This window comes from Aspergillus pseudotamarii (genome assembly GCF_009193445.1).
Source record: "Aspergillus pseudotamarii strain CBS 117625 unplaced genomic scaffold BDV38scaffold_10, whole genome shotgun sequence".
NCBI classification, from domain to species: Eukaryota; Fungi; Ascomycota; class Eurotiomycetes; order Eurotiales; family Aspergillaceae; genus Aspergillus; species Aspergillus pseudotamarii.
This window is the reverse complement of record NW_022475024.1, coordinates 549,174-564,224: the sequence shown is the minus strand read 5'-3', so window position 1 is coordinate 564,224 and position 15,051 is coordinate 549,174. Positions and strand designations below refer to the sequence as shown.

The window sequence follows — 15,051 nt, the reverse complement described above, 5'->3', positions numbered from 1 at the left end:
CTTTCAGAAACGCCAATCTCTCTTAGTTTGACGGTATAATTGAATAGATCGAACCAATCTGTCATCATCCAAGGGGGAAACGCTGTCTTTGATATTCTAGTCCGCTGCAAGGTAGGAAACGCTATCCTTACTAGGTGATTCACCTACAAGGGTCATGATCCTTTTGGGAAGTGCTAACTCTCGCCATATGACGACGCTTCTATATGAGAAAGTCCTGGAATACATTGTTGGTGAGCTTCACTGTTATTATCCCATAACTCAAGACCAAAATGGTTTCCCCAGCCCAGCAACTAGTAGATAGATTTACCAGCTCAAGGTCAGTGGAAGACCCGCGTGGTCAAAACACCGTATTCTATAACACTAAAGTAAAAACCATGGCGCTTTAACCGTGGCCTTACTCTACTTATAGCTTATGTTTAACAAGCTTTCACTCAGTACTCCAATGAGGGCTTAGGTACGAACGGATAAATATAGTACATTTATAATCATCTGGATCAGTCCCCAAAGTGTAAAAGATAGAGGCCAGGAAAGATGTTTGTAAGTGACGGTTGGGGCCTGCCTCATCTGGTGTTAATTTTAGTGCATATACCAACGCTTAGCTCGCTTAGACTTGAGTGCAGCCATGAAGAAGCGAGATTTGAACACAATATGGCACTAAAAAGAAAACATCGTGGGCTCTATACTAGCACCGAGCAGAGAGAATCTGGTGTAAAGCATTCAACCCGGAAAGGAAGGAAGAAAACCCAAGATAACACACGTAAGTGACGAAAAAGCCAAGAAAGTTAGAATAAAAACAGGTTAGACCAACGAGAAGAAAGGGCATAAGGCAGTGCAGAATAGTACCTAGGTAACATTTGAGGAACACCAAAAACCACTCTCCTACCTTGTTGGGAACAGATAATCACAAACTTTGTACTATTCCTGGACATTCCAGTACATCTGCTAACCAATAGGTACACACATCAACGCCACGGGAGTTGCTTGTGATTAATCAAGCAATTACTATTGACAGAAAGATAGTTCTGAGCCCTTATGTCCGTGTTAGTGCTAATTCTAGTGAGGAAGCAAAACGTTCTTCCGGTCATTGGAAGATCATCATCATCCATGTAGCAACCCCTAATGGGATGCACCAATTAGCTGACTTTATGAGGGCGTCTATTGCAAATCAGGCTGCATACACGAGAATAGCAAAAATGACACAGGCAAATCAATTCTCGGAGTTACCGTTATTCACTAAAGTAGGAAAGTGGCGAAGTATGATTATATGTGACACTACTTCAGTCATCATTTGATTGCTATCATGCCAGGTAGGCCCTGTAACAGTAAGCTGAACTAGTGGCATTGGTTGGCCAGCATGTCAAAGCTACTGTAATCACATGAGTGCACATATGGACTGGCCTCAGTTAAAAGGAAACGTAACTTGAGTCTGGGAAGAAAATAAGATTGTGATGTATCTCCCGTCGTTCGTTATGTAGCGGAGGCTTGTGTTCTATGTAGCTAACCAGAGAACATGATGCTAAGATCAAAGAGACAGTGTTACAGAACTAATTTTCTATCAGATACAAGAGATCTTCCAACAAAAGATCCTCCAATTGTACATACGTTCAGAAACCGCCATTGCGGAGTGGCTGTCAAGTTCACGACCATGTATCAGCCGCAATAATGCAATTTCCACGGACCTCAAAACACATAAGCTTCACAGAGGATGATGGCAGGGTTTCCTCAAGTCATCAGACCGAGGAGCTTCCCTATATATCACGTCATCGTTCACGCGGCTTTCACCAAGAATGAATAAACAACCCAATGGAAAGGATATGTGGAGTAATTGCTTGACTTGCGACAACAAGGATACATGTGTTGCTTGACGAAGACGATAGCTCTAACCGAAATATTTTATGCGTAACTTTTAATGCCTCCATTATCCCCCATTCTACTATCTAGCCGACTCAACACCTTTCTAAGATCTGCCTCCTTACACCGTCGCTCGAGGTATGCTTCCGTGTTTCCTCGCTGATGATAGATTTGAATAGGATACTAATACTCTTCAGCGGGGTGAATGCAGCGGAGTCGCTGGGAATAGGGCTTGGTATAGCAGGTGCCATTCTGCTGATATGCTGCATCTGTTGGATGAACTTCGTGGTACCGACACTGACGCGACAGATGGAGCGGCGAAGGAGACGTTCCAGGAGGCCTTCTGTGTCACCACCTCCCCTAATACCATCCGTGCCTTCTCCAAATCCGCAGTTCCCGCGATATCCCGAACCTGTTGTTGGTGTCCGGCCTACAAAACCCCAGGTGCCAGTAGTGGGCCTAAGAGAAGCGTAGGCGTAGGTAGTGTACCTACATAGTACCATCATGTTTCGTTTCTTTGATCATTGTTTGGAATAGTTTTGATTCTAAGGAGCTTTCATGAGTGGGCACATTTTGAAGGGGCGTAATCAGTCAAATAATGTATGAAGCGGAGTTAATGATAGCGATCGAAGCAAATATTCATAGAGCACGAGCCTGCCATGCTTAGTCCGTATAATCAACGCGCGCATACTGCGTGGTGCCTAAAATTTATGTCATGATTCTGCATTCGGTAAGCCCATAGTCAGGCCAGGTAGACGCACCCTGGAATACAGCTCGGAAAATGATCTCATTTGCAAAGAGCAGTTGCATCGTGAAATCTAACATTTGGTAATAGCCTCTTCCGTCCAACCTCGGACACAGACTGGGGGCTCGTCTACGTGGCCCTTCTAAATCAATGGTCATGTTACCCACCTTGTAGCATTCTAATTACCTCGATCAGCAATTCTCGTCAGGATATGCGACATAAACCATACCTCGAGTGCAAACTTTAGGTGGGCTCTCCCCTTCCCGGGAGGGGCTCCATGCCCAGAGAATTATTGTGAGTTTTGCTTCTCCCGATGGATCACAATATGCTACCAACGGGAATTCCAAAGGCTGGTCAACAGATACTTCGTTGCCCTGGCGCAGATAAAGTTAGTCTGTCTCCGAGCTACGTTGGAAGAAAACTGTACGTCACGAGAAACATACCGCCACGACGAACCATTGCATAGCCCTTTGAGATCGTTCACCAGTGAAAGGATGGCGCACACTATAGAACCAATGTTCAGCTTGCCCATTTCAGGAAACCTCACTGATGGGAAGACTTACCTTGGGTATCCACAATCGGGATTGTATTTCAAATGGATCTCTTGACCGTAACACCGCGTTAGCTTTCTTGCCGTGACGGTCTGATTGCTCATTCCCCAGCTTAGAGCCCCTAAGGTCACTGATGCCCAGCTAATGCAGTATCAATCAACATAGCTCAGGTAATATATACATCTTGCTGTAGACTTACGCATCAGGCGGTTGAGTGATTTCAGCTAGACGCTGAAACTCATCCTTCACTCGCTTGAATAAGTAGCTATTTTGGCCAAATCCACCAACCAGCACAATTCCGGCTAATTGAGGACGGTGGCCCCGCCGGTTGAAGAGGGTTGTAATTTGGGCGCGAATGAGATTGAGCACCCTAGTGACAGTGGGTTCGAACATATGCGCGACATCGCGTCCAGTGATGATCAGACAGTTTTCCTCTGTGCCATCTATATGGGCCCCATACAACTCGGGTGGAACTAATGAGATTTCGTCAACTTGTGTACGGAGTGCGGTCCTCGGTTGAAAAGCCATACGCCAAAAATTCCACCTAGCGTCCCGATTCCCAGTGAAGTGTTGCTTGATCTAGTGCTTTCAGTGGGGGCTAACACAAGCTTCGACATTTCTGACATACCTCGGCATCAAAACGACGGCGCATCTTGTTGAGATTATTAGTGCGCTGTCGAGTATAATGCTGGCTTCAAACTTACATCTTCCAAACACCTCTCTAACTGTTCACTCCTGCGACCGTTGTAGTATCTCCCCAGCCTATCTTGGAGAAAGGCTTCAAATGCGCGGTTCAGGAAGATCGATCCACAAGCTTCCCCAGTTCCGGGGATGCTCTCGACTAACTCCAAAGGATCTATTTTCTTGACACAGTAGGTGATTAAGTCCACCGTCCCTCCCCCAGCGTCGCAGATGACATAGTGATCTCCTGGGCGAACCGACTTTACCATGTGTGCTTGACTCAAGGTATAAACCGCTGCAGCCTGCGGCTCTGCAATTAGTTCAATCTTGGCCTGTTGGCCAAAAGCTCTCCTGGCGCACTGCTTTGTGGCATTTTTCGCGGAATCGGTCCAGATCGCCGGGACAGTTAAGATGAACTTTTTAGGAGCTTTCTTGATGAAATCTACTGAACGGCTCAGTTGAGTGAAAACGGCCTATATTGGTGGTAGGCTCACCTGGAATCCATCGATTGTTCATTTGCTCTAGGGCAGTCCGGTAAATAGCCTTGAGATAATCCGTACAAACAGCCTTGGCGTCGCGATTTACTTCATATTCTCCGACTACTGCGCTCGTAGTTCTATAGGTCCCCACAAGCGAGCGAGTGGATTCAGTAGCCGATCGAAGTGCCTTACGCTGAGCTCTGGCTTCCGGGTCCAGCTCCCTTTATTGCACAGTTCACATTACCATCCTTTGGCGGACAAGATGCGGGATTAACTTACAGTTTGAAATATTTCAAGGCTCTAAGATCGCCGTGGGCCTGAAATCCCCATCTTATTGTGTGCTTATTGTCATCGTAAAGGATCTCGCTAGGGAAAGCATTCAGATATAGTCTGTACTCATAGTGGATTCAGTCCAGTACTGACGTTGGTGCCTTTTCACTTGTCCCATTTCTTGGCGGCCAACGAGTTATCAAATCCTAATATCAACGTTAGCGAGATACCCTCATCCAGGTTCTTAAACTAGCCTGTCTACTGGGCAAACGATCTTCAGCCGTATGTATGTACCCAATTCCAGAGTATGTCGCTCCAAAGTCTATCGCAAACTGGATGATGTCGACAAATTAGCAGATTTCTTTCAGCATAACATATCCATGCTCACGATAAGGGTGTCATTGTCTCCCGCCATTTTTACTAGTACCTGCCCCAGCTGGTGGCACAAAGTTCGGTACTTCGGCGGACTAAGTCAGTGTAGAGAAAAGAAGCGAAATGTCGCTAAGCCAGGAGATTGCAGCATCATAAACGGACAAGCGTCTTACGATAGTTTGGCCGGCTTAAAAGCCATTTGGAGCTCTACAAGAGGCTCTGCAACCTCCGGCCCCGCAGCTGGTTTTCAAGCGCTATAGCATGGAGGTTCCTTGCAATTCTCCTCCTATAGTACTATATCCTACATGGTAGATATGTTACACTCGCTATATTATTAGTCTTCAAACATTTACATGTTCATCGTGACACAGACTTCGTGTCATGGATACAAACGTCTCCTTCCTACTATTTATATTGACAAATAGGAAAGATGGACACATCCGACAGCAGGGACAAGTCAGAAAGCAACCCGTGTGAAGGCCAATCGGCTCATTTTATCTGGCAAGACTGAGTAATTCCGAATTTTGGAAATGGCCTCAGCTGATCGCTCCTAGGAAACGCACCGTGCGGCCCGCATCTTAAGAGAGCAACGCCACATATGCAGGCAAACCCAGGGTGAACCCTGGACCGGCTCCCTTCATAAGCGAGCTGAGTTACGTGCAGCCCGAGCACCGGCAGTTGCCAGCTCAGCAAGGACAATTAGCCGTCCGGAAGTATCGAATGCCCCCGCGAAGCCTATTTGTACGCTGACGGCGGTTTTGACCATCGTAACCATACTATCGACGCAAATGAGGAAGCTCATTGATTGAATATCGTGGAGCCATCTAAGCCATGGAGCAAATAGTATGGCCTTACGGCTGCAGGGTGCCAATGGCTATGAAACGCCACTCAAACGCCTCCAGTTGCCTAAGATATCGTTGGGCGTCTAGAACAACTAAGGCTAACCAGTCGCATCAGCCCAGCTACGTAGTGAGACAGTTTCAAGTTTTGTGTCACAATTCCCCTGCGCGCTGTTCATCTGATCTCATTCAGATATGTTGAACCCGCCGACCACCCTTTGCTGCCACCATCTGGACACGACCCTGTCGCATATTTTGGTGCGCAAGCTTCACTAATGAACTCCGCACTATCTTTCTTTGGGGTTCATCCTCATCGCTCACATTCTAAGGAAGAGAGCACAGGGAAACACCACCGGAGACGCTCTACAATGGACAACAACAGCCGTACGATAGCAGGGGCAATTACATTCCGTCCAAACCACTACCCACAACTAGGCGAGGACGCCATTTGTTCAAATAGTGAGCACAGTGACTCGCGGTCATGTAGTCCAGAAAACACAATCCGCCGAAGAAGAGCAAGTTTTGCTGTCAACGAAACTCCTTCTACTCGGCGCCTCGTCCATGGGCAGCAGGACAAGGATGAAGATGAGTCGGCGTTACTCCGAAGAAAGCTCCGTGATGCTCACGCCAAGATACGGCGACAGGAGATCTTACTTTTCCGCCTCCAGACGGACCCTTACACTGATCACCAGTACCCGGACACGGTGATTGATAGGGAATACCAACGATTTATATACAGTGTACAGCAGACCGCTTGGAGAATGTGCGATATTATTGGGTATAATGCTGAGAGTCTTTCGGACGCAATCAGTACCATGAGAAAATTGGAACACCACGTGCATCAGGACGAAAGTAGTGCACCTCAGTTGAGCATGCTACTGAGTCTCATAAGATCCTCGTCATATAGCAAAGCGCTGTACCGATCGAGTGTGGCCATGATCGTATTTCTTACTTTTGAGCGATGGGCCTTTTCACCGCGGAATATCTCAGCCAGCATTGCCCCAGATGAGAATGTGGCCTTCAAAAGTATATTCCAACGGTTCCTCTCAAACATCGAAATAGATCATCCATCAGATCAAGGTACGACCACCTTGACTCAGTTTACGGGCGAAAGGTAACCATACCTATCGATATTAGATACCATGGCTCGGTTAAAGGATGCAGAGGAATGGCGACTCCAGACAGCTCTTTACATAGCGCGTTCAAAGTCTGCCTCTGACGGTAGGGAACTTACAAAGCAACGAATCTTGCATGAGCTGTGTCAACTTTTCGTGACCCGCGATAATTCCTCTGAAATGGGAAGTGTTCTCTCGGGGCTCATTGACAGTGGTATCAATCTAGCAGGCTTTCTGCAGGAACGTCAAAGTATCTATTACTTTGTACGGCTAAAGGGCCGCTATGATCCTGAGATTATGGAGTTTCATGAGCCTCAGCAGGCTGAGTGGCCTCTTCACCAAGGAAGTAACTCTGAGGTAATGGTTTGTATATACCCGTCCTTAGTAAAGCTTCTAGCTTCACCACCATTTACCTTCCATGTATCCAAAGGTAAGGTACTTTGCCGTCCTACCCCTGATGGGGAAAAATTACTCTATGGTCCCCCAACAAGAAGATGGACCACATAAGAGATGAAGCTGGCTTGATAACCTCTATTCCTTCAAATCCTGAGCCCGGATAGAGGTATTCACTATGCTTAGGGGTCTCTTTCTGGTATCGCCCATCGTAACGTGATGGAAATTCAGAGTGGTTTTTATATTGTACTTCTCTCCTTATCCTTGTGTCTTCTCAATTTCCCTCGCCTCGGTCTTTTCTCGTTTTATTATTTCCTCCCAGTCCTTACTCTTCTGTTTCTATTGGTCTTTCGTTTTCATTTTAGCCACCTGCGCGATCTCTCATCGCGTCGGTCCAGTCTCCCCAAAGCATGGTCAACTCCACATATTCTTCCTGGCTGTTATCCAGATGTATGTCTTTCCTTGAAGGTACATCTTGCCATCTACCAGTATAGAGCCTCGCCTATAGTCTGCCTCCCGATGAGCCCTACCCGCACCTTAACTCTATAACCCAAGCCGTCCCTGGCCAACACTAGGTCTAATAATTACTGGGAAGTCCTATCGACATAGGTAACAGTATGGCCCTCGGCAATAAGCTTATTTGAAGATATAGCAAGATGATATTTCAGCCACCGGGCCTTTCTTTGCTTTTTGTGATGAGAGAGTCCGAGCGAGGCTGTGCTAATCTCAGCCTCGTGTGTGTTTGCCAGCTGGCACGGCTGGCTATCCACCACTAGTAATCAGGATTAACTACCCCGCAATGCAGCCTTGACGATGGATTCTGGAAATATAACAAGGTTGGAGATTCTTGCAGTAATTCACGTCATCTAATTTACTGAAAATGGACCCATTATCGATCGTCGGTGCAGTCGGGTCGATACTGGGAATCATCGACCTGGCGACCCGAAGCATCAAGACCTTGACTGACTTGCAAGGCCGCTATACGAGTATCGATCTCAGAGCGAGAATCTTAATTGGGCAATTATCGACTCTAAATGCCGCCCTTGGCCAGATCAAACAAGTCCTCGATCTTCTTGGTCCAGGAAGCCCAGTCGAAGAAGATTCACAAATCTCGGTCGACATTGCAACTTCACTCGGCTGTTGTGAGGCAATCATGTCGCTTCTGGACCAACGACTGTCTCGGATGCAGCAAGACCATCTCACGGTGCGGGAAAAGACCGGCATTTTGTGGCACGAGAAAGAAACTACTGACTTCCAATCCCTGTTGAACAATCAGGTCAATGCGTTGAATCTTCTTCTAACCGCGCTTCAGTGGTAGGTTGCGGCCGTTGAAGAACATGGTCATATCATTAATCCTTCTCTAGCAAATCCATCATTGAGCAGAGCCTATTTCTGCAGAGGTCAGAGACTCGGGTGGTATTCAACCGCATTAAAGATGATACCTCGTCCTTACTCTGGCTGAGAGACTCGGATTCGGAGATGACCAAGAAAAGCACGGTTGCTGAAGACCTAAGCTTAATAGAAACAAGATTCGCCTTCGACTCAGACCTCTTCAGTTCGAGGGTTTATTGCTCGGCAGCCAGATCCACCATGGTACATGCGCTCAAAGGGACCACCGTAAAGCCTTCATATGAAGAGGATAGTATCGTTCCTGACGACAATGCTACAGCGAGAGCATTTTCCATTCTGAGCAATGAAGAAGCCAGCAGCATCTGGAAACCTACAGAATATGGACCAGATCATAAAGACCCCACCCACAGCATCAATGCAGGGCGGGCAGGGGTTCTGATAAAAGGACTAAGCCGGCTCCGCACTGCTCCCAGCTTGGTCTCAAACATGCTACCTACCAGAGGACGAAACCAGGCTACAAATTCTCTTACGGTGAGACAAACAAGAACAAGTAGCCAGTGGCTCTCCTCAATAGCTCTGCGGGACCTTTGGGGCGGAGAAGCATCACCCGATCTTTGTGCTGGAAAAAACTCTTTAGAAGCTACTCATGTGGCACCTATCCCCCAAAGAGTCCTCTTTCTCGGATCTTCTAAGACCGGCAAGTCTACAGCTATGAATGTGTTGAACCTTCTCGCTGGGTGTCCCTCGGATGTTTCTCGGCTATTTCCGTCTAGACTTACTATCCTTGAGTCAATCAACGACCAATTGCGCCAGATCCTAGAGGATGGAGAAGGATTCGCCTGTGCCGGAGGCAGTGGTGATCTGGAATACACAGCAATGCGCAGTCTCTCCGATTATGTCACTCAGCTGCTAGAAACGCTGCATGAGATGTCTATCCAGCAGCGACAGGCCACAATGGCCGACATAGGCACGCATCTGAGAGCCATATGGACGTATGTACAGGAATCTGGCTTACGATATATTGCCAGAATTGGGAGACTAGATGATGAAGCTGAATAGTACGTCTTTTCGTCCCTCAATCACCATCGGCATATCTTAAACCAACTAATCAAACAGTTTTTTAAACTCAATCGAACGCATCACGGATCAAGATTATATGCCCAACTTGGAGGATACAATGTGGTGTTACACAAAATCCACAGGAATCACCATGGCGCGGTATACCAACGGGCCGTCAGAGGTGATCTTCTGTGATACCTCAGGGAGTCTTAGGGAAAGAAGAAACTGGTACCTCGTATTTGGTGGAGCAACAAAGGTCCTGTATTTTGTAGATGCAGGGTCGTACGACCAGCGGTTAACGGAAGATAATAGCATAAACCGCCTTATAGATGACTTGACGCTGTTCGAGACCATATGCTCGTATGGAGCGCTCAGCCATGTGGAGATAGTTCTGTTTATTCATAAGATGGATAAGCTGGAACGCAAGCTGAGGATAACGCCGTTTCCTTGGAGAGGCTTTGAAGCGTGGGGGACGTTTACTGGAGACCCCCAGTCAGTTGACGATGTCAGGGATTATCTCTATGACGCTTTCTCGACCATTGCGCAAAAGTCTAGCCGCTCTATCTCTGTCACATTCACCAGCTTGAAGAAACCTGAAGAATTTGGCAAGACGGTCTTGTCATATTCCTCATCCCTCGTTACCATGGTGTGATAGCATGTCTATTGGACTTCTCCAGAGTCTTGTACCAGCTGGATTCAACATTGGGCTATTCACTGGCGCGGCTACGGTCTCTACAGCACCTTACCAGCACACGCTTGGAGAGTTTTCGAATTTCTTTCACGGTATAAATATTAATGCTTTATTTACCAGACCGCTGAGTTTTCTAACATTCATGTAGTTATACTATTCAATAATCGGAGAGAATATATGTTAATGTAAAGTATAAATGCTAAAGCAATATAAGAGTCATCGGACTGTCCATACTAATCCGATTCCAACATGACAATATCAACCAAGTGCACAACTAACCTAAACCCAGATATTATGTCTACAATGTTTTGATAACCTCGCAAAGGTGGACAAGTAGACCGCGAAATATCTATAGCGATAATAGGACTGCCATTTCCCTCTATAAAGCCAACAATTTCAACAAACAGATGCCCATATATTTTTTATGGTAATGATAGCAAGAAAAAACAAAACAAAAGAAGGATGGGAGAGGCGGAGAGCGACTCCACTCACCCTTCCTTAGGGTTTGATTCGGGATGTGGATCCATCCACACCCGACGCGGCCTCTTGCTGGCGTGGCAAGAAAATTTTTACCAAAAAGAGATGACCGACGCAGGGATCGAACCTGCAATCTCTTGATTCGTAGTCAAGCGCCTTGCCATTGGGCCAGCCGGCCTTGTTGAGTAACACTTTTTCTTACTATGTATATAGCCCACTTGTAGGCCTTTTGCCACACGCAGGCTAGACAGGCGGTAGATTCTGCTTACCGATTGAATAGTGATACTTTCTCATAATGCAATTTATTTCTTGAGGTTGTAGGGAAGTTAGATATTTTAACTCTATCTACATCCATTGTGAAAAGATGTGGAATTAGTAATTACTGTCTTGAGTTAAATGATTTGTTCAGCCGGGTTAGAAACTTGTTAGGGAGTCGGTGTGCGTTTATATATTCGCGGATCACATCAGTCACCTAAGATGATACAACTGCGCATTGCGGTTTTTTATACTAATCATACGCACTCTCTCTGTTTTCTATTGATTCAACAGGACTCTGCTCTGCCTTGCCTTTATTGCCTTAATAATGTTCCTTAAGTACAGAAATACCATTTGATTCAAGGACTGAGATCTTAGTTTGACGCTCTTTCAGTGGTCACATACAATTCAGTCAATCGTCACCTATCCCACCAGGCTGTTCTTCGCCCGCGATGAGCACACCTATTAGTATTCCGATGACGATATGATAGACAAATGAGCCGCAACGACATAAAAACGTGTAACTAAAGCAAATCACCCAACCAGCAGATGCACCACAATGGGTACTGTTCGCAAAGATTACCACTCCTCAACACTCACTGCAAGGCACTCAAAACAGTGGCTGATGACCATGCTTCTCCGCCAATAGCTGTGCTGAAGCAGCCACCGCTGCATTGCAACCGCTTGAAATTGCGCCCGCGATAACTTTATACGGAGTGATGCAGTCACCCGCCGCAAACACACCGCGCACGCTGGTCTGGTGCATCGGCGGCGCGGCATTAATGTCGCCCATTGGGGTAAGCTCCAGACCAAGTTGGCTGGCAAGCGAGCCCTTGACGGTTGTATTGGGGCTATGGACCAGGAAGGTTTCTTCCTTAGTTGTGCCATCCGCGAGCTCTAGGTAAACCAAGGAGCGGGTATGAACAAGCTTCTTGATTGGGGTATTGTTAACTGTGATACGAGACTTGTCCTTGTCGGTCAGGGTCGATGTAATCTGAGCCCCGAGTTCCTCCGCCCCATTCGTGTAGATGGTCACCTTTCGGGCGAGCTGAGCGGCCGATTCTGTCTGATGCATGGCCATGGGTACATTGCCAGCGGATTGGATGGCGAGCACGCCGGCACTGTCTGTATAGCGGTCTTCGTACCCTTTACAGAAGAGGCAGTGGTAACTGAATAGTGTTAGTTGGGCTCAACAGTCTTTCGATAATAAAAGATAAATACATTCTCTGACCCCACGCTTCTGCGTATCCGGGAATGTCAGGGAAGACATTTTCTGAACCGGTAGTAATAATCAGCTTTCTCCCTTTCCAGACCTTGTTGTTCGCATCGACGAGTTGGAAAAGTCCGTCGCTGGTCTTCTCTGCTGTCTTGAGGTCCACATCCTCAATCTTAATAGTGTCATAGTGGTAGAGAACTTCGTCGCGAGCTTCGGCACGGAATTCAGCTGGATTTCTGTGATCCCAGGTTGGAATCATATGCATATGAGAGACATTCGCGTTACGATAGCTTTTGTTGTCGAATACGACGGCTGTATGGAGTTGGCGGGCCAGTGTGAGGGCTGCAGTGAGACCGGCTGGACCACCGCCGGCAATCAGGACATCCACTACTGAGTCCATAGTGTTGAGAAATCAAGAGGTATTGGTTATGCTTTCTGGGATAATCGTTGGAGAGCACAGTTAAAAGCCAGAAGTGGGAGGAGGAGGAGCAGGAGGAGGAGCCGTCGGTGTATGTTATGTATGGCAAGTGAGGCAATTAGGCAACGATACCTGCCACACGTAATTTGTAAAGGAGGGGAAGGTGGATAGTGAATGTGTCTTAGTACTCTACCTCCTGCACAATGGTGATCTTCTGACTGGCTGCCGAGTCATACTTACAAGACAACAGGGATTCGATACAGACAAGGCCCCAAATACGAACAAAGAAAACGGAGCGGATGACGGGACGTTGCCCTACTTCGGGTGGCACGTCCTGCAACAACCCTGGAATGGAGACCCAATAAAAACAGCAATGCAGCCAACGAGGCGTTACTGAGGGAATAGAGGAAAGTCCAGTGAATAATCAGACAAAATATAAAAAGCAGAAAGTTAAAAAACGAGGAACATAACACCGGTAGCTCTTCATCCTTGCTGAAGGAATGGTCATCTGATGCTGGACCGAGTCATGAATGATAAAGTAACCAAACTATCAGAGAGCTGCATATATATAGTCTATCTTACAGCACAGAAATCATTCCCAGACCAAAAAGCTGCTATAGACACATCAATCTGGTATAATCATATCTATCTGGTTCGGTTATTCCTTTCAACGATGTTTCAAATTAAGGAACAGTGCACTGACTCAAATCAGCGATACAGATCTCAAAGAAGTTAAAAAACATGCATTTCTCCCACTACGTGCTCTACTTGATTGCAGCCACCGCAATGGCCAATCCAATTCCAAACCCCGAGCCTGAACCCAATGCAAACCCCGACATGGCCGTTATCGAACCCAAGAACTGTTGCCTGTGATGTGGAGGATCTCTGATGAGGAGGAAATATGACTGCGGGGAGAAACCTAATTTGATATTTGGATATGATTACGGATGCCGTCATGACAATATGGAGTATGAACTTTAAACAATGCTATGCTCAATTTTATCATATACACAACATCTTCTATGGAAATGGTAGCCAGTCATCCCCATACCCAAAGTACTCTCGAATCTTGGGTAGGTAAGACGAATTATTAGGACAGTATTTAAATCTTTCCAAATTAGACACTGTATCATCGCCCGGAAAAACATACCGATAGCATGGGTCATGCTTGTCCACGAAGGACTGCATTTGATGCCAGTCGCGGCACTTGCGCTTCTGTCCATCCCCAGGCTTGTATCCAGACACATTGTTCAAAGGAATATATCGTAGGGTATCATCGGCCGCGCACATGGTCTCCACCCGGATGCTGTCCAGACAGTGCAAGATATGGGGGTAAGTCACACTCTGAGGGCGGTTGTAACGGTATTCCTCAATGGAAATGTATAGATTGCGCTAAAGCTCTCAATATTTGAGATTGAATGAAGCATACTGAAAGTACTTACAATGCAATGGAGGATATGATGCGCATTCAGGATATAGATCCCTTTCGTCACGTCCCATGGGAAAGACTGCGACTCAGGCAATCCCAACACATTGGCCTGTTGTTTGTCGATTGCGATGATCCCACTTTCCCATGGGATCTCATTATGCCAAAGATCACCGACTTCGCTCTCGTTTGGCCCGCTGTAGTTGGTATTCCACCACATTGCGTTTTCTACTGTGAATCCAAGTTTCACTTCTTCCCGTTGGTATCTGGAGTTGGCCCAGACAGGTTGCTTAGACGCAAACAATTCATCTCGACTTGACGTCCAACCAAGCACTAGGACCACGTTGATCAATACAGAAATAAGGAGCATCCCAACTAGGCAGTGGGTTTCCAACCGTGCCGGAAACACCGCTCGTTCTTGTGACTCCCATGGCTTTTGAGCGTCGTGTTCCGAAGGAAGCAGTTCATATTCTACTTCCTCTGCCTGTGTCATTTTCAGTTGTTTCCGCATACCACTGCGATCCCTAGGTGTCAGGCGTGTCTGGATGTCAGTAGTCACCCGTCGTCAAGTTCAAGGTAATGAGACAGAGATGATGACCAGGTCCAACAGGACAACCACAACAGTTGGAAAACCTAGGCCTCTTTTCTCATAGTCCAGTCCCCTCTGTACCCCGTCTTATCGTTCGGCCTTAATTTATGCATGTGTTCTACAATCATACGAGGCTGACTGGACATTCTGGACACTAAACCCAAAGGACAATCCAATTGTGACATACGCTCCGTAGTCATGCACCATGTCTGCCTCATCCTTGCTTATGGAAAATATTTGTGACCTCCACACCAGAGGGGAAAGGAACATATAA

General features: G+C 46.7%; 5 protein-coding genes and 1 non-coding gene across 6 annotated transcripts; 2 read left to right on the top strand and 4 right to left on the bottom strand.

The window, feature by feature from the left end:
* Positions 1 to 2,514: 2,514 nt before the first annotated feature.
* BDV38DRAFT_279842 (uncharacterized protein) lies at positions 2,515 to 4,992 on the bottom strand (the record flags this gene model as incomplete). The annotated part of the gene is made up of 13 exons (XM_032059130.1): positions 2,515 to 2,552; positions 2,613 to 2,774; positions 2,826 to 2,970; positions 3,040 to 3,100; positions 3,160 to 3,288; positions 3,347 to 3,726; positions 3,776 to 3,799; positions 3,852 to 4,270; positions 4,323 to 4,528; positions 4,587 to 4,673; positions 4,747 to 4,783; positions 4,840 to 4,909; positions 4,966 to 4,992. 13 exons carry the CDS (start codon positions 4,990 to 4,992, stop codon positions 2,515 to 2,517), a joined length of 1,785 nt encoding a protein of 594 aa, XP_031916929.1.
* A 1,164-nt stretch (positions 4,993 to 6,156) lies between these two features.
* Positions 6,157 to 7,410, top strand: BDV38DRAFT_279841 (uncharacterized protein; the record flags this gene model as incomplete). The annotated part of the gene is made up of 2 exons (XM_032059129.1): positions 6,157 to 6,868; positions 6,926 to 7,410. The coding sequence occupies 2 exons, from the start codon at positions 6,157 to 6,159 to the stop codon at positions 7,408 to 7,410; spliced, it is 1,197 nt and encodes a 398-aa protein (XP_031916928.1).
* A 1,039-nt stretch (positions 7,411 to 8,449) lies between these two features.
* BDV38DRAFT_289923 (G-protein alpha subunit-domain-containing protein) lies at positions 8,450 to 10,357 on the top strand (the record flags this gene model as incomplete). The annotated part of the gene is made up of 3 exons (XM_032061366.1): positions 8,450 to 8,610; positions 8,661 to 9,529; positions 9,849 to 10,357. 3 exons carry the CDS (start codon positions 8,450 to 8,452, stop codon positions 10,355 to 10,357), a joined length of 1,539 nt encoding a protein of 512 aa, XP_031916927.1.
* A 622-nt stretch (positions 10,358 to 10,979) lies between these two features.
* On the bottom strand, positions 10,980 to 11,051 carry BDV38DRAFT_t58. The gene has a single exon. It is a non-coding gene; the product is annotated as a tRNA-Arg (tRNA).
* A 251-nt stretch (positions 11,052 to 11,302) lies between these two features.
* Positions 11,303 to 12,848, bottom strand: BDV38DRAFT_239566 (NAD(P)/FAD-dependent oxidoreductase). Its single transcript, XM_032053774.1, has 2 exons — positions 12,350 to 12,848; positions 11,303 to 12,297 (listed from the first exon to the last, which is right to left on the bottom strand). The coding sequence occupies exons 1-2, from the start codon at positions 12,742 to 12,744 to the stop codon at positions 11,739 to 11,741; spliced, it is 954 nt and encodes a 317-aa protein (XP_031916926.1). The 5' UTR covers positions 12,745 to 12,848; the 3' UTR covers positions 11,303 to 11,738.
* A 934-nt stretch (positions 12,849 to 13,782) lies between these two features.
* On the bottom strand, positions 13,783 to 14,681 carry BDV38DRAFT_279838 (uncharacterized protein; the record flags this gene model as incomplete). Its single annotated transcript, XM_032059128.1, has 2 exons — positions 13,783 to 14,154; positions 14,205 to 14,681. 2 exons carry the CDS (start codon positions 14,679 to 14,681, stop codon positions 13,783 to 13,785), a joined length of 849 nt encoding a protein of 282 aa, XP_031916925.1.
* Between the last annotated feature and the right edge of the window lie 370 nt (positions 14,682 to 15,051).

Coding starts and splice junctions, on each gene's coding strand:
- BDV38DRAFT_239566 (XM_032053774.1), bottom strand. CDS start 12,744: ATGGACTCAGTAGTGGATGTCCTGATTGCCGGCGGTGGTCCAGCCGGT. Junction 12,298..12,349: donor GAAGCGTGGGGTCAGAGAAT/GTATTTATCTTT, acceptor AACACTATTCAG/TTACCACTGCCTCTTCTGTA.